Source organism: Adiantum capillus-veneris, chromosome 10, assembly GCF_014529385.1.
Source record: "Adiantum capillus-veneris isolate H3 chromosome 10, ASM1452938v2, whole genome shotgun sequence".
Classification (NCBI taxonomy): domain Eukaryota; kingdom Viridiplantae; phylum Streptophyta; class Polypodiopsida; order Polypodiales; family Pteridaceae; genus Adiantum; species Adiantum capillus-veneris.
The window spans coordinates 72,550,321-72,575,948 of record NC_140940.1 but is presented as its reverse complement, the minus strand read 5'-3'; the positions used below and the strand labels follow the sequence as shown (position 1 = coordinate 72,575,948).

Sequence of the window (25,628 nt, the reverse complement as noted above, 5' to 3'; positions counted from 1 at the left end):
TCATCTTCTTTCCTCTACCTTTCTAACATAACAAGGTGAAAAGCCACAGTGGACTACAGAAGAGGATAACAAAATAGTGTGTACAACCCATTACTCATGCCCCTCTTTATAGAAACTGTCAACTCTCTCTCACAATGGCCTTACATTTACAAAAGTTGATGTTTAGATAATGCCTCCCTTAGGCAGTGGACACGCAATGCATAGTGATCAGTAGCATTTTGAATAAATATGCCTCATGCATGGTCACATTTGCACTGGTTTTTAATTTTGGAATAGTTGCATCAGTAACACATTACTGATAACTGGAAGACAAAAGTATGCCATCATTAACTTGCACTAACCGCCAAGCATTATCCAACAGCCTGTGATTGCTTCACTAACGACTTATGTGGGCCAAAAAGGAAACTGTGTACCACTATGCAAGGCACAGGCATGAGACACATATGCACAGACGCATGCACAGCATCGTAATTATACTCAGCAGAAAGCTCTACTAGGAAAAGCTACCTTAGATACTATCCCTAAAGACAAAAACAGTGAGACAACATATGTGAGTCAACTATTAGAACACTCTATTGGAGAAACTGTAGACTCAGACAAAAGCATTAATATGAATTTTAACAAATCTACAAAGGTCACCTTAGACTTAAGAAGGTCGTTCTCTTGTAAAAGAAGTAGTTCCTAGATCAAAAGAGAAGCAAGATGAGAATAAAACACATAATATACTGTAATAAATAAGACAACAAAATCTACAATTAGGGAACTAAAAATTCACACCCTTTTGCGAAAATCTTGGATCTGCTCCATCAACAGTTGCATCTGTTTGGAGAGAGCTCAATCAGATTTTTACAATTCTCAACTCGAAATATCATATGTTGGTGGTGTAAATGTACCTTTCTTGCTCTTACTCGAGTTACACCAGCTTGGAGCTGGTTTTCCAGGTTTTGCAAATCTTTAACTTCAAATCCAGCAAGGTTCTCACCGTTTAAGTTTCTAAAACACCAGCAGCAAGAAACATTAGAGTATAAGCATGAACATGCAGAAGGATGGGGTCGTATCTTAAAAATCAAAGCAATAGGCATTGTTGCAAACTCAAGGAGATTAATAAACCTATTAAACCATATGTAATATATTTCGAGAGTGATTGTATAGAGCATATTCCTTAAAATCACAGTCAAATACAAGAATTCTAATAGGGTAGGGGGGAGGAGTGGATGGGTAAGGTCTAGGAGAGGGTAGGGTAGGGACGAGGGGCAGGTCTAGCAGTGGGTAGGAGTGTATATGGTCTAGAGGTGGGCCGGGGGGGGGGGGGGGGGGGGGGGGGGGGGGTGTCGTGGGGTTTGGTATGATCTGGGTGCGAAAGGGTAGGGGGAAGGGAGCGGTCGTACTTTCTGCAATGGGACTTCCACAACTTCATGGATGGTAATAGCAATGATCTACAATCTACAATTGTTCCTGCACACTCTTAACAACACCCTGAAATAGACCTTATATCAAGTTGATATGATCGGAAATTTCATTTTAAGATATGTCTAAGTCTAGAAAAATTTCCCTAGTGCGTTCTAATCCTCCATGTCTATATACATGTTGTCTGTCCAACTCAAGTCCCTTTGAGAGAATTCTAATGAGAGGAGATATTTTTGTTCGTTTGGTATGAGGACAATCTATTTTAGTAGATGTAAAATGTGTTCTATCAGACCTCAAATTCTGCTCAACAGTAGTTCTGTTCTTTTACACAGTTTTTCTGATCACATTGCACTACACAGTGTCACTTGAGTGGGACTCTGCTATGTGTTACGGGCCCGGGACACTCAAGGTGGAGCCTTCACCGAAAGGCCAAGGGCTTGCAACTTTGAGTGCGCACGCTGGGAGGCTCGCGTCCTGCCGACTTGAGTCCCCTTTGGCGGCTCACGGAGGGCTCGTCCAGAAAATGGCCCGTCGTCAGCTCGATGCGCACAAGAGCCTTCTTGGCACCGCGCGTTGAGAGTTGAAGTTGAGTGCGTGAGTGTCTTTAGGATCATGTTGAGCGAACAAGGCTATTCGAGCCTTAGGCTCTTAGCGCATATCTAAGAGATCCCTTTGGAATCCTCTCAGGCCACTTTGGGCTAACTTGGAAAATCACCGAAAATGCCCCGGTGCCGCCTCGGGCCGGGGCCGAAAACTGCCGACAGCCGTTGATCGCGAATGAGAAGTGCCTCAGGCGCACGTTCATGAATGAGCATGGCTGATCTTGAAGAGGATGTCAAGGTCTCCACGTGGAGTAACTAAACGTCAAAATCGGACAACTGGTCCGCGAGTAGCGCCAAGCCGACGCTCGCCGATAAAAACCGCCGACGGCCGGCCGACGGACCCGTGGAGCCCCGCATGCGAGCCGGGTGCCCGGAATCACCTGGGTCTGGAGTCCCTATACGAGGCGGACTCCCCGTATACCTCCACGTTGAGAAATGGGGGGGGGACACTCCTGTTGCCGGGAGCTTTCAAACCCAATCACGCGTCCGTAGTAACCTAGACGGTGAGTTGAGGAGAAAAGTTTTGGGTCAAGACTATGCCCCATCATCCATCATCCCCACCGGGTCCATCGTGCGCCCCGCGGAACCTGCGCCGCGGTTTGCTGAGATCGGGCGTTTGCTGTCCACCGTCACCCCGAATCAACCATACACCCCCCCCCCCCCCTCTTAAAAAACTCTCGTCCTCGCGATTGGCATTGGCGGGATTGGAAGTTCCCCGAGTAACGCCTTGGAGGGTATAGAATGTCGTGCCCCTACTTAGGTGAAAAGATGGGATGCTTCTGAGCGGCCGAGAATGGCAGTGTCTTCTCATAGCAGGCGTGCTGGTTTATTGGCAGAATGTTGTGAGTACCAAGTCCGCTTGACACTTTTTAATGGGGCTGATAAGGTAGAATTTACACAAGTTGGCATAGATCACGTGCTGCGTTGATCCATCCAGACAAACCTGTCTGTTCCAGAGTCATACCTGAGCTGCCTTGACGACGCAGCACTCGTCTTTGAGTGTGAGAACCAAGTCGCATTGATTCCCACTTGCTTCTTTGTAAGCCGATTTACATGTCTTCGTTCTGGTTCCTTCCTGAATGGCGACGAATGTCCACTTCGCGGTGAAGCTTGGTTAATTGCATGGCAGCATGCCTCTGCCAAAAAAGATTTGTCAATCCTTCACTACTCCATGGAGAGCACGTACTCGTCAAAGTCGATCTTTGGGCTTAATTGCCGAGGTTGTATGTGGACCTCCTGAAGATTTTGCCCTTGGATTTTCCTTCTTGAAGCACTTACTCGAGTGCTCTTGTAGACCTTGAGTCTTGATCTGAGCCTTACTTGCTGTTGAAGTAAGGTATGTTTACGACTCGTCTTCCAGACTTATTGAGCGCTGGTCCCCCGCGTGACATACGAGTCAAGTTTTTCCTAAGACTTTGTCGCCCAACGAGGTAAAATTCCATTGATTCCTTGAAACTTTGACGTACTTCAGGACTCGGTTGAACCTGAATGTTTGGATTTGAGTCTTGCAAACTTGAGGGCAAGACTTGAAGAAGGTAACTTGAATAAAGGAAGATGGCCGGGCTGCCTCTCTTCTTGTTGCCTGCTTTAAGCTTGTCTTGAATTGAGCCCGAGTGCTCATATCTGGATGTCTTCGTTGGCCATCGAAGGCAAACTTGAGAATCACTCATCTCGGGTCTTCATGGTTGTACCTCTAATGGCTCCAGCTTGAGCCGAATGTAGACGTCTGTGCTGTCTTTACCTTGAAGGGGCTCCTGTCTCAGCCCGAATGTAGGTATCTTTGCTTGATGGGTCTATGTCACCTGCTGAGTTGACATAGCTTTGATTGCCTTTGTTCTGATGAAGATGAGCACACTGCTATGTGGTGCGCGGTCCAACCGGGTCGTTTCGGGTCCCGGCTTCGGCTTCGCCGATGATAATCTTGACTCTTAGGTAGCCTGATGGTCCGCAGGCACATTGACCTGCTTATGAAGATCCTGTCTCGCTGCTTTGATGGGCTTTGGATGTAGCCTGATATTCTGCAGGCACTCGCTCCTGGTTTTGAAGTTCTGGGGCTTGATTGTTGCTTGCATCTTGATTAAATTGGGGGATATTGCCCTGCTTGGCTCACCCACTTACCGTTGGGGCTAGGATCCGGACTCCTTGCCTTCACCTGTCAATTGAAATCTCCTCAAGAGATACTCTCAACCTCACCGCTGATCTAGCGCGGCGCTTTTCCTCGCCGCTTCTGCTTGCCAATACATGGAGGAGAGCCACCTACCTCGTTGATGCTGCTACTGCTGCAGGATGAGGGGACTATCGAGCCTGACCTCGCTGAGTCCCTTTGGACTACATGCTAGGTGACATCTCGTTGTTCCCCGACCGTGAAGAAGCCTTGGCTCTTTCTCCTTTGCCATGTACTGCGCTGGAGTAGGCCTCGGTCATCTTAGCATATAGGATATACGCTGGCTGGCGGCTGGCTTACTGATGTTGTCTTACTTCAAGACACTGCGTCTCTTAATTGTCCCATTCCAATCCAGAGATACTTAGAAGGATGAGCAACCCCGCTCCATTCCAAGTGCTTTAGAACTCGCAGCTTCGTTGTGCTCTTTTTGATGTCGATACATTTTCTGGCAGCATCCTTGTACCTTTCCTTACACTTTCCACTCGAAGCAGCTCTTTGATCCAGTCCACCTAGGTTTCTACTCGCATGAGGGTGGAGTACTCCCCGCACGCCCTCCATCCATGGTGCGACCTGATTTTCCGATTTCTCATGGGGGCTTGCCTCTGAAATTTTGGTGAGCTCCACTTAGCTCCCACTGTTATAACAGCCAAAGGTTCCCAAGCCATGGCCACCGAACAAATTTGGTTTCTTTCCTTTCCACCTGTGAATCCTGAGCGTATCATGCCGTCCAAGCTTACTTTGCCACTAAGGTTCCTAGGCCCTCGTGAACAATCTGCACTTGTCGTCGATGTTCATGCCAAGGATCACACACCCTGTACATTCTTCATTCCAAAAACCCATTTGCTCGATGATGCTGTGGTTGCATTTTCTGAAGGAGACAGCCTATCACACTGCCCGTGACCCTGCCACACAGGGGTCTATATGCTTCGCATTTTGAAGATGAACCACTCTCACTGTGACTCATAGCCTATGCCATGCAAGCTTGAAGTGCCAATGCTAAAATTCAACTCCCCATCCATGCTGACTGCAGAGGCTGTATCTTTGATTGAGTCGGCCCCTTACCTTGGACTGCTCTGCCAAGCCATACCAATACCAGGTTGAAGCTCAATGTTTGATGGTCACGTTTGACTCCGGGTCCGCTTGCCTTCTTCAAAAGGTGCTTGACGACTCCTGACGAGCCTGACTAATGATAAGTTGCATATTTGAGGGGTTGGATCGGCCCCGTTCGAGGCGATTGCTGAGGGGGACAGCTAGCACTATGCCCCCGCGGTAGCCTGCTAGCTTGCTTTCTTGATTCATGCTTTGTTGGTCATGGAGGGACTCTTCACCTAGAGTCCTCGTCAAAGAAAATTGGAGCCGACGTCACCTACCGACTTGGATACCCCTATTGGGCTCCGTTTTGCTTGCATGCCATGTATTCCTAAGCCACGGCTGAGCCCTTGCGGCCGGGCTTCCCACATTCCATTGAAGTCGCGTCACTTTGCAACCCCGGTCACATTCCAGGTGACCCAGTGCTTTTGCATCGCTAGCTCGCACCTCTAGTGACTTATCTTGGCAGTAGATCTTGCTTACGTTGCTGATGGATACCCGTTGTTGGCTGACGGGGATTTAGCTCTAATACCAAGTGTTACGGGTGTGCCCGCGACAGTCAAGGTGGAATCTTCACCGAGAGGCCAAGGGCCCGCAACTTTGAGCGCGCGGGCTAGGAGGCTCACGTCCTGCTGAGTCGAGTCCCCTTTGGTGGTTCATGGAGGGCTCGTTGAGAAAACGGCCCGTCACCACATATAGCTCGATGCGCACGGGAGCCTTCTTGGCACCATGCGTGTTGAGGATCATGTTGAGCTAACGAGGCAATTCGGGCCTTGAGCGCATATCTAAGAGGTCCCTCTGGAATCCTCTCAAGCCGCTTTGGGCTAACTTGGAAAATCACCGAAAATGCCACGGACCGTGGGCCAGGCCGAAAACTGTCGACAGTCGTCAGTCGTGAACAAGGAGCACCTCAGGCGCACATTCATGAATGTGCATGGCTGATCTCGAAGAGTATGTCGAGGTCTCTGCGTGGAGTACCTAAATGACAAAATCGAACAACCGGTCCGCGAGTAGCGCCGAGCCGACACTCGCCGATGAAAACTGCCGACGGCCGGCTGACGGACCCGACCGATGAACCCGTGGAGCCCGCATGCGAGCCGGGTGCCCTGAATCACCTGGGTCTGGAGTCCCCATGTGAGGCGGAATCCCCGTTTTGAGAAATGGAGAGAGACACTCCCGTTGCCGAACACTCTCGAAACCAATCACGCGTCCGTAGTAACCTAGACGGTGAGTTGAAAAGAAAAGTTTTGGGTCAAGACTATGCCCCATCGTCCATGTCCCCACTGGGTCCATCATGCGCCCCGCGGAACACGCGCCGCGGTTTGCCGAGATGGGGCGTTCGCGCCATCTCTGCCGTCACTCCGGAGCCTCGAATCAACCGAGGCATGAGGTTACCCACTTCACGCACAAAGGACCAAAACAAGTTTTCCTGCTATACGGTTATGTGCCACCTATGGCAAGTTGGTTGAATTCTCATACACCTCTTATGGCGAGGTTTTGTTACCTGCTGAGTAGATACGGGACCGCTAACTAGGGCGAGCATGCGGGCTTCGAAGGGCATGGGTCCACATTCTCCTCAAGCTGTACCCTCCTTGTATACCTTTAGTGGATTAAGTGCTTGTCTTCTGTTTTCGATGATTGTTTTGTGTCCAAGCATGATGATGATGCTCTCTGCTAGACAATTTGGTTGGTTGCATGGTGAGAGCTGAGTAGAGATCAGCAATGCAGGTGCTATCTAGTCATTGTGGGCTTGGATGTGAGATGGTCAGCCTCTATCATGCACTATCATGCTCTGCTGTGGGCATGTAGCCATGCTGCTTTACTGAGCCATGAGGCTATCCACGAGCAAATTTGGCTAGTATGGGTCTTTATGCAAGGCTGCTAGGACAGAGTCACATGGGTCATGCCTCTTAGATTTGAGGCAGCTGAGGGCCTCATGTGGGTCCTTGTCTTGGACAAAGGATTCGTGCCATAATTCTAGCATGGCGGCAAGTGCTCGATGAAAACATCAAGATCTCTTTAAGCAATGGTCGAGTGTAAGGACCCTTTTCTCTCATCTACTCTCTCGACTATCGCATCTTATGAGGCCTCGCAGGACCTTGGCTAAAGATAGGCCTGCTAGCCCATTTCACCACTCATGAGACTCATTTAGAGCTCTCTATAGGCCCCAAGACCCTATTAGATCTTTTGAGGCCTTTTGGCTCTTATCTTGAGAGTTACTGTCTAGGCAGGATTGCAGAGACGACACCGTGTGTATGTTGCGCTAGTCGTACGTCCCATGGTGAGTTGTGAATTGTCCAGCATTAGGGTTTCTGTGAGCATCATTTTGATCCACAGAGAAAGAGAGGCAGGAGCCTTCTTGGATGCTAGAGGGCAAGATATGGCTGATTGTTGGTCCATTTGAGAGCCAGAGCTCTTGAGGGTTTCCTTCCCTCTTTTCCTAGCAAGGCTTTCGATGCCTCTTCTTCCTTGATGTATATACATATTGTTTTGATGTGTTGTCGGCGAGTATACGCTTGGATAGAGATTGTGTGTGAGATTGGAATCCCTTGTGTATGTTCTTTGAGTTGTTCCATATGTGAGTCAATAGTGTGCCTTAGGAGCTTGGTTGTCACATAGAGAGACCTGAATGAGTCTCATGAGTGGCGAAATGGGCTAGCAGGCCTATCTTTAGCCAAGGTCCTGCGAGTGTGCCTTAGGAGCTTGGTTGTCACATAGAGAGACCTGAATCTCACCTAGGCAACCCCTACCTCCTAAGATGCTATACTACAAAGATTAATTAATGAGATTTTATCATTCTCGAAGGATGAGTTTATAGGGCGATGCAGATAAATGGAGGGGTATGGTTCTCGAGTGGCCATTGGCCATCACAAAGTTTCATCACATCGCGTTGAGATAGAGATTGGTAAGGAAACAGGGATTCTAAGGGTGAGAGGATATGAAGATTTTTCAGGGAGGTGGAGACTAAAGAGCATCGTGTGCGCTAATGTAAAGCATATACGACCATCAAGGAGAGGCATAACACTCCTTTCAACGAGCCACGCTGCCTTGGCTAGATTCTAGAGTCAACTTGTCAACGCAGACTGGGGAGGCCTTTGGTTGACATCCAATGTCACGGAGAGCTCTCCCTACAGACCTAGACTGCACTAGGTGGGGTCATCAAACAACAAATTACTGCATTCTTCTAGAGCTCTACCCCACATCTTGCCCACACATAGTAGAGAGTCACACTACACAGAGTAAAGACTCACCAAACTGCATACTGAACCGCCCATGTCACAGATGTGATCATTAGCGTAAAAGTTATCTATCTTGGATAGATTTACCTCCCCTACTCTACGGTCTGACCGAGAGAAAGAAGGGTGTCTGAAGGAAGCTCAAAGACTGCATGCTCCCATACATCCGAAATCCTCCAGGTCATACATAGACACTCACAAGTAGCCAAATCAGCTCCGTGTACAGTAGCATGGTTGTCTCCAATCCTATCCAAAGGGTCCTCAAGCAAGTTGAAGTCACCCCAATGCACCATTCTTTTGCATGACGCAATGACTCCACAATATGTGATCAAAACTTAGCTCATGCACTTGCATAGTTGGGCGCATAAATGTTCAAAAGCCCACAAGGCTAGCCACCTTGAACCTGCATAGCAACCCAATGGGCCCTTCCTCGCACAACAATACCTATGCCCACAATGGCTTGTTGTCATAAGTCCGCAATAGTCATACATACACCTTCGTGAATGCCTCCAGGCCAAAATGCAGCTGACCAAAATGTCTCATAGCAACCACGCAAGATGTGTCCACAATGCCGAATACGGCTCTCACAAAGGTGATGCTCTTGAAGCGTAAGAATACCTATCGTGCCATCCACAAGGTATCTTTAAAGCTCCTATCTGAGGATGCGAGGATCTTCACATCGTTGAGCAACATCGAGCACGCCCTCCTAGAAAGATGACTTTGGAGGACATTGAGGCGACAATGTAGAGACCCATGAGAGAGTTCATGGGATGATTACCATTGATATACCTTCATAAGTTCAGAATAGTCTGAACTCACGAATTATAAGAGGGAATAAAGCACTCATAAAACTATAAAAGCAAGGGACACACGAAAATCATGCATACAATGGATGATTACCATTGAATACTTTCTCCATTGTATACCTCATTAGCCCTCATGTGATTGTTCCCCTCCCCATATGTTTTGAGATGATGTAGCTAGTAGGGACCTGGATCTCATTACTATTGTATGCATGATAGTGTGTTGATCTCAGTTTCGCCAAAGGGGATGCATCGATACTTGGATGCATTGCACACTTTTGCTAGTGATAGAGGCTTGTCGGTGAACCTTGGCAAGACCAAAGTTTTAGTGTTTGACACCACAACACAGTGGATCAGACGATCTGCATGGACCTTCACATATGGTCAGCAGACGGTTGAGTATACAGCCGCATACACTTACCAAGGAGTGGTCTTCAGTGGTCCAAAGTTCTCCTTGAGGAGAGCAACAGAGACCAGACTGATGAAAGCATATGCAGCTTTGGGGAGCATGGAGAGGATCTGTTCGCACATTCAGTTTCAGGAGACATGTTGGTTACTTCACCTATCCTTCTGGGGTACACAGATGGAGACCATCAGTAGACCATCATAGCCGAGCTGGCAGTAGTGATTGATGGAGATGTATGGAGAGGTCTCTGGTCTCTATGATTTCCTGGATGATTAGGTCCAAGGCCTCTGTACCGCACGAGATTATTCGTGCAAAGCTTGCTACTCCCCTGCTGTTCATAGAGGCACTTACGAGATCCGCCTCTTTTATAAACAGTATCAGCGATCTCCCGAAAGATAGATATCCTCCCCTAGCTTTGGAGTCTTCTCGACAGCTTGCCTCCAAGGGAGACCCATCTTGTTGGTATGCACAGATGACATCATGATTTCAGCTACATGGATTTAGTACGGACAGACTACCCCCTTTCCAATACTCGTTGATGCACCCTCATAGACAAGATTTGATTTAGCTAGACACTAGGAGAACATGGACAGAATTGACATGAGAGCTTGACACGAAGATGGCTTTCTACAAAGAGCATCTTCTCCAGCTCACACATGATGGTTATGTGATCGGACTTGCCATACGGATACTCATTTATCCCATGGGATAAGATGTGCTATTGGTCAGATGTGCACATCATCACATTATCTAGAGACTAAGACTCGCAGATTTAGGAGAGTACCAACAGAGGCCAGGATTTGCCAGTTATGTCACATACGTTGTTGTTTTTTTTCCCGAGAAAAAGATCCTTCTATTAGTTACTGAAACTGCCCATAGGGCTACAACAACCATGGTGGGAGACTCTCCCAATGAAAAAACCAACATATGTACAATGAGGCTAAATCAAGAAATGGGGGGAGGGAAAAGCCACACAGGTGGTCGGTAGTGCCATCGGAGTACACCCTGGACCATAGTGTAGAAAGGCCCAGGACGCCAGAGTCGTAGGAAAGCCTCTCTGCGCTCCCGCATGCGGTCGGAGCTGCCCTGTAGTCCCTCGAACTGTCCTATGAGAGTGTGGATCAACTCTAGCCAGAAGTCACGAACAGTCTCTGCTGGTGGCACGGGGCGAGCCTCAGAGATGCAAAAGCAGAGCCCGCCAGATGAACCAGAGTGCCAGGCCACTGATGAGCTCCCAACACTCCTCTCTCTCACTGCACCACTCCTGTGGAGTAAGCTCTGTAGCAGGCTGGAGTGTAGGTCGCCCCTCCTGCATCACTATCATCCTGTTGGTGGAAGATAGCTCAAACTGAAGAGAGGGTGGACCAAGCCGCTGCTCCCCAAGTATACTGTCGAGCCGTGGAGAGAGCAAGCATGAGCCGAAGAACTCGTAGCCACACCTGCTGGCCCGAGGGACAGTCCCAAAGGCAGTGACACTGACTCTCCACAAGGTGGTCACAAGCTGCACATGCGGCCGAGAGACCACTATGCACTAGCCAGCTCCCGACTGCTGTAGCTCAGTGTGCGACCAGCCACTGAAACAAGGTGACTCGCCTCGGCTGTCTGGAGTCCCACAACCTCTCCCAAAAAACTGCCAAGAACTCAACTATGAGCCCCTCCTCCTACCAATGAGGTGCTGCAGCGGGGCGGGCCTCTCTTTGTGCTGCTAGTATATGACATCCCAGTCGAACAGTGTACTGAAAGAACAGGACTCCTGGGTGGTCTGCAGAAGAGAAGGGATCCCTCCATAGCCACTCACCAGGATCCCACTGTACTCGTGCCAGTGGACAACACTCCCAAGCCCACAGCCTCCAATGTCCAGTCTCAAGAGCTGCTAGGTCAGGGACTATGACAACGGTCCTCCCACAGATGCCCACTACTCGGATCCTCTGAAAACAACACTCTGCTACCTGCGGGGCCTCTACTGCAACTCGCTGAACGCGTCCCCCACCCTGAAGCTCAAAGAAAAGAGCTAGGACAGTCTCTGAGCAGGCCCTCACTGAGATGAGAACCTCCAGTCATGTGAAGCCTCCCATCCACCGAGGTGCTACTGGCTCGAGGGGCGTGAGCCACTCAGCTGGAACTGACTCTGTGATGTCCTGGCACATGCTCTGCACCCCTCTCATGCCCTGTAACTGAAGGCCCTGGACCTCCTCTGACAAACCTGTGAACTCTAGCCAGTCACCTAAAGAGCGCGCTAGACCTACTGCCATGGGACCCCAGGAAACATGAGGCCGACTACCAACCAAGTGGCCTCTCTGAGTGCTAACCATGGGATTCCAGACGAGGGGCTGCCGTAAGGCTCCTCACCTGGAAGAAGTCCTCTGACGATGAACTTCCCAAGAAGGGCTCTGCTCTGCTGTGCTGGATCAATGATCCCAAGCCCTCTTTGTGAACAAGGAAGAGTGATGACCTGCCAAGCCACCTTGGCTCGGGCTATCTGAGTGTCACATCCTGACCAAAGGAAGTTCCTGATCAGCCTCTCTACCTGGCTGATACAAGAACTCGAGAAGATCCAGCAGGAAGTGATGTACCACATAGTCGCCAACAACACCTGGTTGGCAACTACTACTGTACCAGCCAAAGAAAGTCGTGTTGAGCTCCAGTGTAACAACTTTCTCGTGATAGACAGGAGAAGGGAGCAATCTGCTGCTCGCGAGACAAGTCCAAACCAACCTGACAGCCCAAGTACCGAACTGCAGTCCCTGGGGGGATCCACCTGAAACCCTCTGCTAGCATCCAATCTAGCACAGGAGCACTACCAACTGAGAAAGCCACTTTCTTTCTCCAGTTGATCAGTGCACCCGATGCACAACAGAAGGTCTCCAAAGCCTGCTCACACCTGTGGAGGTTGGCCTCCTGGCCATCTAAGTACAAGGCTGAGTTGTTGGCAAACTCAGCGTCTAGTAGCTCATCTCCCCGAATAGGGAGTGCTAAGCCCTGTAGACCAACCTGCTGCGACACTAAAAACCTTCTCATCGCCTCCGCATAGAACAGAAAGAGGAAAGGGGCAAGAGGACAGCCCTGTCTGACCGAGCGTGTAAGCATGAAGCGATCACCTCTCCCTCCTGCCAAGAGTACCTGACTATGAGCCTGCCTGTACAAAGCTGACACCCCTCTGATCCAAGCATCTGAGAAGCCCATCCTGCGTAGAGTGCCCTCTACAAAGTCCCAGTCAACTCTGTCGTATGCCTTCTCAAAATCGAGAAGAAGGATCGCGAGGTCCTCACCACGGAGCTGTGCCAGGGCAGAGGCCTCCCAAAAGGTAAAGATGTTGTCAAGGATACTACGTTCCTTGACAAAACCAGTCTGAGTCCCATGTATCAGACTCTCCAGAAGTGGCTGAATCCTCAAACGCAGAGCATTGGCAAGAATTTTGTAGGCTGAGTTGAGAATGGTGATGGGGCGCCACTGTCGAATCTCATCCAAGGAGCCACCCTCCTTGGGAATGAGGTAGATCAGGCCCTCGCTCATGCTGTCAGGCATCACTCCTGTGTGAAAAATGTACTGAAAAGCATTGCAGAGATCTGGGCCAAGCAGGTCCCAGTACTCCAAGAAAAAACTGGGAGTCAACCCATCCTCACCTGGACAACTACAACGGGGGAGGGCCCTAAGAGTCGTGTGTAGCTCCTCAAGCTGAAGTGGCAGCTAGAGCCTCTGACACATCTCCTCAGTCACAAGACAAGGCATCTGTGCCCAAACTTGCTCCCTGCATGCATCCTGACGCGCTGACTAGGACTCTGCAGACAGTAACTCACAGTAAAAGTCAGTAGCAACTGAACGCATATTCTCGGGCTCAGAAGCAACTGACCCATCGGGCCTCCTTAACTGACCGACCTTGGCATGCGAATGCCGAGGTCCCACTACCTCAAAGAAAGCACCAGTCACTCTGTCGCCCACCTGGGTCCACTGAGATCCATGTCGATGGAAAGCAAACTCATGTCGCCTCTCCTCTGTGCTAGCAAGCTCCTGTTGAGCCTGCTGTAACTACTCCTCCAACCAGGGACTGTCTGAATGTTGCTCTTGCATCCTTTGTAACGAAGCAATGCCACGTCTAAGACGCTGCTCCTCCTCTCTCGCCGCAACCCGGCGAGCCAAAGACTCCTGGAGAAAAAGACAACTAATCTGTGCTAGGCCTGCGGCCACTCTGTCAGCAGGAGAGTCATGCCTGTCCAAGCCCTTTGTCCAGAGAGCCTCTACCCTCTCTCTGAGTGTTGAGTCCAACAAGACCCTCTCTGGGATGCGAAGCATCGTGCTCCCACTCCTCTGCCTGTCTGCTACTGTGAGGATCACTAGTGCATGGTTCGAGAAGGTCCCTGCCAAGATGCCCACTGTCCCTCCCAAGGCACTAAAGTGGTCACTAGTGTAGAAGCGATCTATCCGCGATAGATTCACTCTTCCCACTCTGCGGTCCGATCGAGAGAAGGCCAGGCTGTCTGGGGGCCTCACAAAACCAGAGTGCTGCCAAGCATCCGAGACCCTCAAAGTCATACAAAGCCTCTCCCAAGCTGCCAACTCAACTCCATGCACAGTAGCATGGCTACCACCAATCCTGTCAGAAGGGTCCTCCAGCATGTTGAAGTCCCCCCCTATGCACCAATGCTCTGCCTGCGGTAGAGACTCAGCTATCTGTGACCAAAACGCTGCACGAGCACTCGCCACATTGGGCGCATAGATGTTCACGAAACCCACTAGGCCACCCTGAACCTGCATAATAATCCACTGAGCCCTGCCTGGCACAATGATCCCTCTGCCCACTATGGCCTGCTGCAAAGAGTCTGCAATAGTCATGCATACCCCACCTTGGATGCCTCCAGGTCCAAAAGCAGCTGACTAAAAAGTATCATATCGTCCACGCTAGAGCTGACCACAACGTCTGATGCGGCTCTCACACAGATGGTGCTCCTGAAGCATAAGGAGATCAATCTCTCCTCCCACAAGACAACGTTGAAGCTCCTGACGCAGTCGGCCCCGCTGGCGCTGAAACTCGGGCCCACCTAGTCCCTGCACGTTCCGTGAGACGATCCTCATGGAGAGCGAGAGTGAACAGATGCTGCCGCAGCAGCTAGACGGGCTATCTTCGAGGCTGGCTTGGATGGGGAGTAATCCGCATCCGAGCGTCCTCTAGATAGACGTGACTGCAACGAGTGCCTGGCCCAAGCCCAAGCAGAGCGAGTCGTACGTAAAGCAACCTCCTGTGTCCAGGAGTCCTCATGAATATATACATAGCATGGCAAGCACTGTGTATCAGCAAAGAAGTAAACCACAATGTGTCTACATCTTGTTGAGTCTAGAGGTGTCACCGCAAACTTGGCCAATGGCCACAAAGTCTGAAGCAAATCTGTAACTCCTAGTTCCGCCATGTGGTGAGAGAACTCTAGTACCTGTGTGTGCAACCATCCCAACACTGAGTCGAGAGTCCACTCTGTCTGGTCTCTGCCGTAGAGGGGGAAGGAGAAGCCAACTGCTGAGTCCAAGGCCTCTATCCCCCTAGCGGCAAGGAGCAAAACATGGATCCTGAAGTAGGCTGCCTCATGGTCTGTTGAGGGGTCGCCGAGAAAATGAGTAAAGCCGTAGTCGAAGAAGTCATATCGGCACCGGATGTGAATGCTCGTCAGACCACGAGGGATAGCTGCAAGGGAAGATGTCTGTACCTGCAGAGGGGGTTGTAGGAAAGGCTGTCCCTCTCTCGCTAAGCGACTCGTGGCAAAGGCGCTGCCAAGAGATCTCCTAGCCGCAGGATAAGGCCCTGCCCCATGGGTCGAATGTGGAACTGAAGCAAGAGGGGGGGGAGAGAGAGATGAGGGGAGCGGTGGAGAAGAGGGGCAGGAAGGAGCGACAGAGGTAGAAGGGCAGGGGAAAGAGGAGGCGACAGCAGGAGGCAGGGGAAAGGATGAGGAAGATGGAGGAAACTCTGGCGGGGGAGAGGCTGTTGAGAGTGAAGCTGGGAAAGGGGCTGGGGCAGGGACCTCATCCTGCTCTAGAGGACCAAAACGGTTCCCAGTGGGAACCCACTGCTACTGCGTAGGTGCCTGAGGACCACTCCGAGTGCCAGTCTGACGTTGTGGCCCCTGGCGACGTCTACCACGGACCTGCTGCCATCCCTCCTCCACTGGAGCCCCAGGCTCAGAGGGTGGCTCTGCCTGTGTGCGCTGTGTCTCTAGCTGTGTCTGCTGGCCAACCCTTGCAGGCTGGGGCTGAGGCTATGGTGTAGATTGAGGCCTCCTCCGTGGACAGGCCTTCGCTAGATGGCCCATCTGTCGACAAATGAAGCACTGGTTCGGGAGACTCGAATACTCCAAACTCTGTCTGAACCAACCCCCACTCACCCAAGGCAAAAGGATAACCTTCGGGAGCGTGTGAGTGTCTTTGACCAAAACGCGAATTGAGGGAATGCCAGCCGCCTTGGCAGCTACTGAGGCTGCCGTGCAAGGTGTCTCCAGGACAGTCCCAATAGCTGAGCCTATCCTGGATAGAAGTGGTAAGTACTCCCTCGGCAAACCCGGAAAGCGGACAGAGATGGGGATGTCTGTCTCCTCTACTAGAACATCCAAAGCAAGGTCGAAACCATGTCTCCGTTGTCAAAAGTGGGTACGTGCTGCTCGGATGGTCAGTGGACTCATGGCGATGACCTTGGACGCCATCTCGGAAGTCTCAAACTTGATCTGGTAGTAACCGCGTCCGAGAATCTGTACGTCCAAGATCCTGCCCACCTTTGCGAGAAGGCGGGCCTGGAGAAGGTCACGCAGCTCTCCTCTGCTAAGTCGAGTGCCGAGAATCTTGCAGATGACCGAAGTCGCCTGCAATCGCTCTACCTCTGTGGCTAGGCTCGCATGCTCTGTCGGCGGCGAAAGAGCAAGTCGAATGGTGGGCTCAGCGGGATCGGACGAGGGAGCTTCGGACGAGTCCCTCTGTGGCGGAGCTGGAGCCTCCATCTGTGTCTACTACTGTGGCGGAAGAACTGACGGCGGGGAGAAACTGCAAAAAGGTGCGCCTATCAGTGCCCAAGGAGGTCAATGCGGCTCAATCCAACATGCAGAAAAACCTCGGGGGAACAAGGAAAGCGGGGGGGGGGGGGGGAGCTGCAGGCCGCGGGCGAGCGAGCAAGGGCAGTGGGCGGGCAGCGCGAGGAGGGACAGCTCTGAGTTGTGAGAGGCATGCTCACATATTTAAAGATTACAAGGGATGCTAAAAGCAGAGCCCAAAAGCAGTTAAACTCAAAAGCTCTTCAGAAAAAAGCAACTCCACTCACTTGCTTGGTTAAAAAAAAAGCAATGTCTTTTTAAAAAAAAAGCTCTTTCTCTCTCTTGCTAATAGCATGCAATAAAGCAGCCATTAGCGTAGGATTTCAGCCAGCCTTTGCATAGAAAAAGCAAGGCCAAAAGCTGCCCCCAGCTTTCCGTAAAACGCGAACGTCCATACACAATGCCATGTGACATGCCTTCCGCAAAATGCGGACCTGTTCGTACTGCCAACCACGTCAGCCTGCAATTTTCCCCGGGCAGACAGAGAATGTGTGATGGGCAGCCACGTCACCGTTTGTGACATACCCCCCTCTTGAAAGCATTGTAATCGCCCTTGATTACGCCTGCAAAACAGACAGAGGCCATAAACTGCATCGGGCGCGCTCCTGTCTTCACCGCTCATGTCTTACAGGGCATAAGCCAATTAAGATCACTTGCAAGAGAAGGATCCAGATTTGTTTCAAGTCACTGTTTTCTCAGAAGCAGTGCCATGCAGATGTTGATGTCTACAGCTACCAAGTAGCATACTCCAAGTACTTGGCAAGCTTTTAAGAAAAAAAATTTGCGCGAAGTTATATGGTTTCTCACATCTTCCTTCGGAGTGCAACTTCTGGCAAATTGGGGTATCCTGAAATTCTTGCCATAGAAAGCCTAACAAAGTATAACTTGAAGTATCTCGACATCTCCGAGTGGATGTCTCTTCACGAGCAGATCCAGTGCGATTGCTATCTTGGAACTACGATCGCAGCCAACGAAAACACTGTTTGTCCAAGAGTTGATGGACCATGCTGTGCTCGACTACGACCTTATGGAATGAACCTAACTCTAAGTGTTGGTGCGGGTTTCAGGACGGAAAGTCAGTCGACTTTTCAAGCTCGACTGATGTCGAGAGTGCTTTTTAAGTTTAAGTTCTGTTTGATCTTGTTTGGTGATCCTGTTTGAAATTTGTTTGAAATGGATGGTATCTGTTTTAAACCTGTCTTGGTGCCGATTTGAATTGTTTGACTCTGGTTTTAAATACTGGTTTCAATGATTGGCGATTTTACTCCCGGGTGGAGAAGTGAAAAAATACTCTTTTGGTATTGTTTGAACCTCGAAACGACGCAGGCCGATACCTGGGGAGCGTTTCGTTGTATGTTTGAAAACCTTGAAACGACGCAGGCCGATGCCTGGGGAGCGGGGAGCGGGGAGCGTTTCGTTGTATGTTTGAAAACCTCGAAACGACACAGACTGATGCCTGGGGAGCGTTCCGTTGTATGCTAGAAAACCTCCGAATGACGCAGGCCGATGCCTGGGGAGCTGGGAAGCGTTTGGTTGTTGCTTGAACCTCCAAGCGACGCAGACTCCGGTCTAAGGAGCGTTTGGTTGTACAGTCTTTTGAGCTCATGGCCGGGACCTTTTTAGGTTATTTACGGGGGGAGTGAAGAGGTAGTCGTTGAGTAGCTTCATACAGCAGACCATTTGTCTCAAAGGAGTGCTCAACGGTGCTGTTTGTTGTGTCTTGTAACATGCATATGTAAGCATTTGTGTTGCATTGTGATGTGCCAATTACTAAATATTCCTATTGGATGAGATTGCCTGGATATGTAATTTTTTTAGTGCATCAAGACACCCGAGGAAGATCAGTACGGTCTGGGTGTGATGGCTAATTTTACTACACCGGAATATCAAGAGTTCCGATCTGGACGAAAGGAGAACTCCTTGATCAAAACAACTGAAAGGAGAAGCTAACTCCTTGATCAAAAGAGCAGAAAGGAGAAGCTAACTCCTTAATTAAAAGAGCAAATTGATTGTCCCTCGGAATGACCCTCGGAAATTTTTGAGCGAACTTGAGTTGTTTTGCAGATATGTTGTAATCGCGGACGATTATTCTCTTTCAAGAAGGAGAGATGTAACAAGCTGCTGACGTGTCAAAGCCTAAAGAATGGAGCCAACTTGCACATGCTGGTCGAGGGGCCTAAACCCTAAGAAAAACAAGTAACAAAAGAATATTGGCACGGGACTGCAACACACTCCGATTTTTATCTTGCCATAACTTACTTACCATGACTCTGTTTGACAAGCAACCTGGGTGAGTTGGAAAGCACATTGAGGAGCACAAAATCCACCCCAAAACCTACACTTTAACTAGCTTTGAACATTCCTTATAAATAGCACATAACAAGGGTATCTTGGCCTAAACAGCCACATTAAACATACATTTCTTGATTCCTTTGTCTACTTTGCAACTATCCCAGCACTTTGGCATGCATCTTTGACCACCGATAGACGCATCTCACTATATATCTAGCATGGACATAATTTAATTGTCACATTATTGCCATCCCCCTTGTTCAACATTCATGTTCAACCAGAAACTGTTTATTGCAGCGCCTAACATCAAAACCGAACATCTACTTGCTAAGTCTAATTCACATCCTAGCTGTCTTCATTAAGTTGGTTGTCCAACCCCCTTCATCACAAAATGGATGCTACCTAGATCAAATGGTCACCCCCCTGTTGTACTCCGCAAGTAGCCATCCTCACCTCTAGGGTCAAACAAAAAACTCTGGGCGGGCATCGCCATCCATCTGTCACACCCTCAGGTAGTGGTTTATCTAAGCACCAAACCACTAATGCAAAAAAGTACCAGCAATATATCTTCGCCAAAGCTTTCTCTTGCATCCAACTTACTTCTAGCACAACATTAACCTGCACATCACCATCTATGACACCAATGTCTGATTCTCCCTCCCAACCATTAAGAAGAGCGGCTTTCATTCTAGCAACCTCTTCAAAAAAATCTTGTGAACGGCATATGGCCCAGTGTATAATTACTCTCACAAGCATATCCATCAACCATAAAGCACATACCTCCTTTAAAAGAGATCCGAAACCACAACTTGACCTCCTTCTTCCTATAAAGCTTCAATCCTAGACCCCTCAGCTGACCTCGATTTTGGACTTGACTCAGTAACTATGACACCTTCCATGACCACATCTCCAACGTTGTCCACAAAAATTGAACCATACTACTCAACCGCAACTTTTTGCATGTAACCTTCACCTACTTGATAAAGAACCTATATCCATTGCATCACAAGATAGGCAACTGTAATTGGTTTGTTCAACAACTGGCACATTATGAGCACAAGAATATTGCCAAACCCTGTTGCTTTGTACTTCATTTTTGTCCTCTGTACGTGACCTCTATTTGCTTGGTTTCCATGGATGTGGACTCCTTCCTCGAAAATCCTTGCACCATTTGCACAATCACAACCTGCTGCTACCTTCATAAGCATATCTAACAACATGGCAGCACATCCCTCCTACGCATGCATATCCACATTCACAAGCTTGGATGCTTTCACTTGCCAATCATTCACATTGCCGACCATTACATCTCCAGACATACCAAGAGGGGGTTCCAACCTTACCATCACAGAGCGGTCAGAGTCTGTCTACTCACCAAAGAAAGCGAACTCATCATTCAAGTTATCATCTTTACCTGGCTCGTAGAAGTTTGAGCTTGTACCATCTTCGTCATCACCATAAGCCAACTCGGTGTCAGCATCTTCATCCACTGCCTTTGGCAATCTTCCTCGCGCATCCTAGAATCCATTGCATCTGTGATGTCTTCTCTCTTCAGACCCTGCATCCTCTTCGGCATTGGACTCTTGCATCTACACAGCCGCTTTGGCTTCTTCTACATGCTCAACTTCACCATCCGCCACTTTTGAATATACATCTGCAATCCCCTTCGCACCTTGGTCCTCTTCAATAAAATCCTCATCCTTGTTGATGAGTCTACCTTCGATTTCCCCATAAGATGCATCATCGCCGGAACATCAATCAAGTTTTCACGCTCCACCAAACCCATCTCCATTTTTTCTTTATCTTCCGGCTCTTCACCTTCGCCAAACGAGCTGCAGCCTTGTAGCTTTCCGCAAACCCAATTTCTCGGATATAGACAATCCAAGAATTTTGACACCTTGAGATATTCGTTGCCTTGAAACTGACTAGCAACTTCCAACAACTTTCAAATTGCTCAAGGAAAACTGCCAAATCTTTACTTATGTCTCGTTTCAAGGCTTCCGCTTCACACTCATTAATTGCATAGGCTCATGTACTAATTGCATTATCTGTAAAGCGCACTATTATTCCTCACGTTCGCTCAACAAAATCAGTAAAACAAGCTTGGGATATTTTATTTGGTCTTTTTAGAAGTTGCAATGAGGCTAAAATTGTGTTGCTGCGTAAAGAGTTGGAGTCGAAAATTATGCAAGAGGAAGACGACATGGACAATTTCTTTGCTGGTATCAAGGATATTAATGAAAAACTCATTTCTGCAGGCAAAGTCATTTCTAATAGTTCACTTGTGCAGACTGTTCTTGATGCATTGTCAGATTCTTACCAGAGTTTTGCTAGCACTTGGAGACTTATGACCAGGAAACCCCTCAAGTTGTCAAATTTGATGCATTATTCACATTGTTGTTGCAAGAGTTACTTTCAAGAAAGAATAGGACTAAACAAGTGTACTTGAACACGCTTTTGCTGTTGTTGCTGAAATAAAAGGTGGTAATAGCAATGTAGCCACTTCGCATAGTTCTTCACTGAGTAGCAAATTACATGTTCCTTATGCTTCTGCTGGGAGCATCTCGTTCAAAAATTTTGGTGAAAAGGACAAGAAGAAGATGCGTTGCCATTATTGCAAGGCTAATGATCCACTTGATAAAGCAATGTTCTAAGTTGAAGGCGAAAGAGGCCAGGAAGAGAGAGGTTGGATCCACTACGAGTGTAGCTATTGTAGAATCTTTTGGGAAAGGAGATTGTGATGCTGATGTAAATGCATAGTGGGCATTAAGTGTAGAGAGCACTTATGATCTCTATGTCCATGATGCATGTATGTCAGTTGCTGCAAATTTACATGTTTGGTACTTTCATCGTAGTGCTACAAAGCACATTACTTCACATCGTAACTTGTTTACCTCTCTGGAGTCTGTCCCTCATGGCGATACAATCACTTGGGCCAACAATGTTTCTTATCACGTTAAGGGAGTTGGAAAGATTATGCTAATTGTTGCGAATGGCAATTTTTTCACACTTGTTGATGCACTTTATATACCACGGATCAAAAAGATCCTTTTGTCTGTATCTGCACTTGCTAGGCTTGGTCTTGTTGTCAAATTTGTGGATGACATATGTACAGTTCATGATCTTAGTTTTGGTGATGAAATTCTTGCATCTGACATTTTGTGTCATGGGTTGTATAAGCTCACTTTGTATGACAAGTGTCGGCAGAATTTTGCAAATATAGCTCTGGATTCAAAGGCTCTTTGAGACGCAAAACTTTGGCGTGCACGTTTTAGACATCTAAATTTTACCAATTTGCTGTGTTTGCAAAAATCTAATATGGTTGCTTTGTTTTCGTCTCTTGAAGCACCTTTTAAGAATGTTTGTGAAGGTTGCATTTTGTATAAGATGCAACATTCGAAGTTTCCAAAGGATGGTTCAATAAGGGCTACATACAGGTTGCAACTTGTGTATTGTGATGTTTGTGGGCCTATGCAAACTCCATCCTCAGGCAATTAACTATACTTCCTGACTTTCATTGATGATTACTCCAGGCATGCATTTCTGGCTATGATTGAAAATGTCTCTAAATTTACTATAGACACCCTCTGTTCAGATCGAGGGGGGGAGTATATGTCTCATGATTTTAATGCATTTTTGGCTAATCACGGGATAAAACACCAATGTACAGTGCCATATATACCTCGATAAAATGGTGTTGTTGGAAAAATACAAGTCGCTTGCGAAAATGGCATGATATATGATACAAAGTCAAGCTTTGCCACATTCGTTTTGGCTTGAGGCTATCATGTGTGCTACTTGACAGGTGTCCTACCAAAGCCTTGGAGTCTATGACTCCTTATGAAGCATGACATGATAAAAAGTCATCTATTGATCACATGCACGTTTTTGGTTGTTTAGCTTATGCTTTGGTGCCACAGATGAAACACAAAAAATTGGATGATAAGTTCATTAAATGCATTTTTATTGCTTACAGTACTAAAAGCAAAGGTTACAAGTATATTGGTTGCACGAGATGTTGTGTACTTTGTTATCATATTCCATAGACAATAATGTAAGCTAACAAGACATTTATGACACTTTGTTGCCTCTTTAATCGTGGAAATGTGAATGTAAATTCCAATGAGGCAAATGTATAGCCTATAGGGGTTTCTAAAAATATTACATATCAACCTATTACTGATGTAGATATAGATGTAGATGATGTTCCTGATGTGGGAAGGGTTGAAAATGAGGAGGCTAGAGGTATGCCAAAATGGATGATGCATACTTTGTGTGGCAGTAAATTGGATGCACCTATGTCTAGTCGTACTCGTTCAAGTTCTTGCCATGCATTTTATGCATCAAATTGTTATGCTTTGGCTGTGTCTAGTTTTTGTGATGAGGAGGAATCTATTTCTTTTGATGAAGCACTTAATGCAGAAAATTGGATGACTGCCATGCAATCACAATATGATGCACTTATAGAAAATGACACATGGACTTTATGTGATATGCCTCCTCACAATATGATGCACTTATAGAAAATGACATATGGAATTTATGTGATATGCCTCCTCGCAAAAAGGCCATTGGTACGAAGTGGGTTTACAAGTTGAAACGCAAGTAAATGGTGAGATTGATCGCTATAAGGCCATACTTGTTGCAAAAGGTTATGCACAACAGAAAGGCATTGATTATGAAGAGACTTTTGCTCCCACTTGTTATATGACTACTGTGCAGCTCATTTTGGATGGGATGTATATCAATAAGACATTGTTACTACTTTCTTGAATGGTGATATATTTGAGAAAGTTTATGTAACGCAGCCTTGCGATTTTGTCATGAAAGGCCAAAAAAATAAAGTGTGCAAATGTAAGAAAGCTTTGTATGAGTTGAAGCAGTCTCCTTATGTGTGGTATGAGAAAGTTAACACTCATTTGGTTCTACGAGGCTTTTGTAAATGTCCAACAGAAAGCACTTTATATGTCAAACCATATACAAACAAGCTACATAGAGACATTACTATGTAAGTTTTTCTTTGAGGACTCTAATGGAAAAAGGTTTGAAATTAAGTTTTCATGATGCTAGTGATCCTGTCAATGTCACTCTTTACCAGGTTGTTGTTGGATGTCTTATTTATGTTTGCTCACAAGCTAGCCGAGGTCTAAGCATTAGCAGGCTGTTAAGAGGATCTTTTGCTATTTGAGGGACACTTTACATATTGGGTTGTTTTATCCCAAGATAGATCATTACCGCCAGTGTGTGTTTTTTTGCAACCGTAATTCCAACAATTGGTATCATAGCAAGTTGCATCCTCCCGAGCTTATACGCCAGCAGCTCCAACACATTTTCTTCAATTTCTGTGAGCTTTGGCGAGCGTTTATAGGTCGACAAATATTGTAGGTGAGCTCGTAGATCTCGGTCTGCTTGAATTTTTGATTTGGACTTGTTTCAGTCTCTGCTACCACTACATGCAGTACTGCGCAGGCAATTTTTTCATTTTGTGCAGAATTTTTGTCAGTGTTGTTTTTTCCATAATAGGTCCTGTATAGTCTTTCTACGATTGTTCTATATAGCACGTATTGTTACCACTTTGTTTCTCCTTTTTTCGGGCAGTTTTCACAACAAGTGCAACATTTTCCATGGCTGACAACAACACTGATGTGTTCAAGATGTTTGCTGCTGCTGCTTACATGGTGCAACATGTCCTTGTGTCAAAGGGCGTTTGAAAAATTGTGCAGGACATTGATGTACGTCTTGGTTCTGAGGATATAGGCAATGTTGAGGATGTTGCAGGTTTTGATGGTAGGGTTGCTGCTGCTAGAGCTGTATTGCCTACAGGTGAGCAAGCTCATTGGGATGTAAAAGATGCACAGGCTAATGCATTGATTGTGTTGTCTATGAAGAGCACTATTACTCCTCACATTCGTTCAATGAAATCTGCAAAACATGCTTGGGATATTCTAGTTGGTTTTTATGGAAGTCGCAATGAGGCAAAAATTACATTGCTGCGTAAAGAGCTGGAATCAAAGATTATGCATGAGGAAGATGACATGGAAACTTTCATTGCTGGTGTCAAGGATATGAATGAGCAACTTATTTTTGCAAGTGAAGTCATTTCAAATATTTCTCTTGTGCAGACTGTTCTTGATTCCTTACCAGATTCTTACCAGACTTTTGCATTATGCACATTGCTGTTGTAAGAGTCGCTTTACAAAAAATATAGGACTAGACAACGTGTAATTGAACATGCCTTTATTGTTGCTCAAAGAAAAGGTGGTAACAGTAATGCAGCCACTTCTCATGGTTCTTTTGCGAGTGGAAAATCACATGTTCCTAATGCTTCTGTTGGCAGCAATTCCTCTAGAGATTCTGGTGATAAGGACAGAAAAAAGATGCATTGCCACTATTGTAAAGCTAATGATCATTTGATCAAGCAGTGTCCTAAGTTGAAGGCCAAACAAGGTAAGAAGAAAGAGGTTGGTTCCACTACTAATGCTGGTTACACTACAAATGCAGCTATTGTTGAGTCTTCTGTAAAAGCAGACTGTGATAATGTTGATTCAGAATGGGTTTTTAGTGC

General features: G+C 47.4%; 1 protein-coding gene across 1 annotated transcript in view; it reads right to left on the bottom strand.

Moving 5' to 3' along the window:
- The window catches only part of LOC147449045 (uncharacterized), a 209,403-nt gene that overhangs the window by 450 nt on the left and 183,325 nt on the right, over positions 1-25,628 (bottom strand). Inside the window, exons 5-7 of the mRNA XM_086521529.1 lie at positions 894-993; positions 778-819; positions 640-681 (exon numbers count right to left, since the gene is read on the bottom strand). Coding sequence (XP_086377655.1) covers positions 640-681; positions 778-819; positions 894-993 — 184 coding nt within the window. The remainder of the gene's footprint in view (positions 1-639; positions 682-777; positions 820-893; positions 994-25,628) is intronic.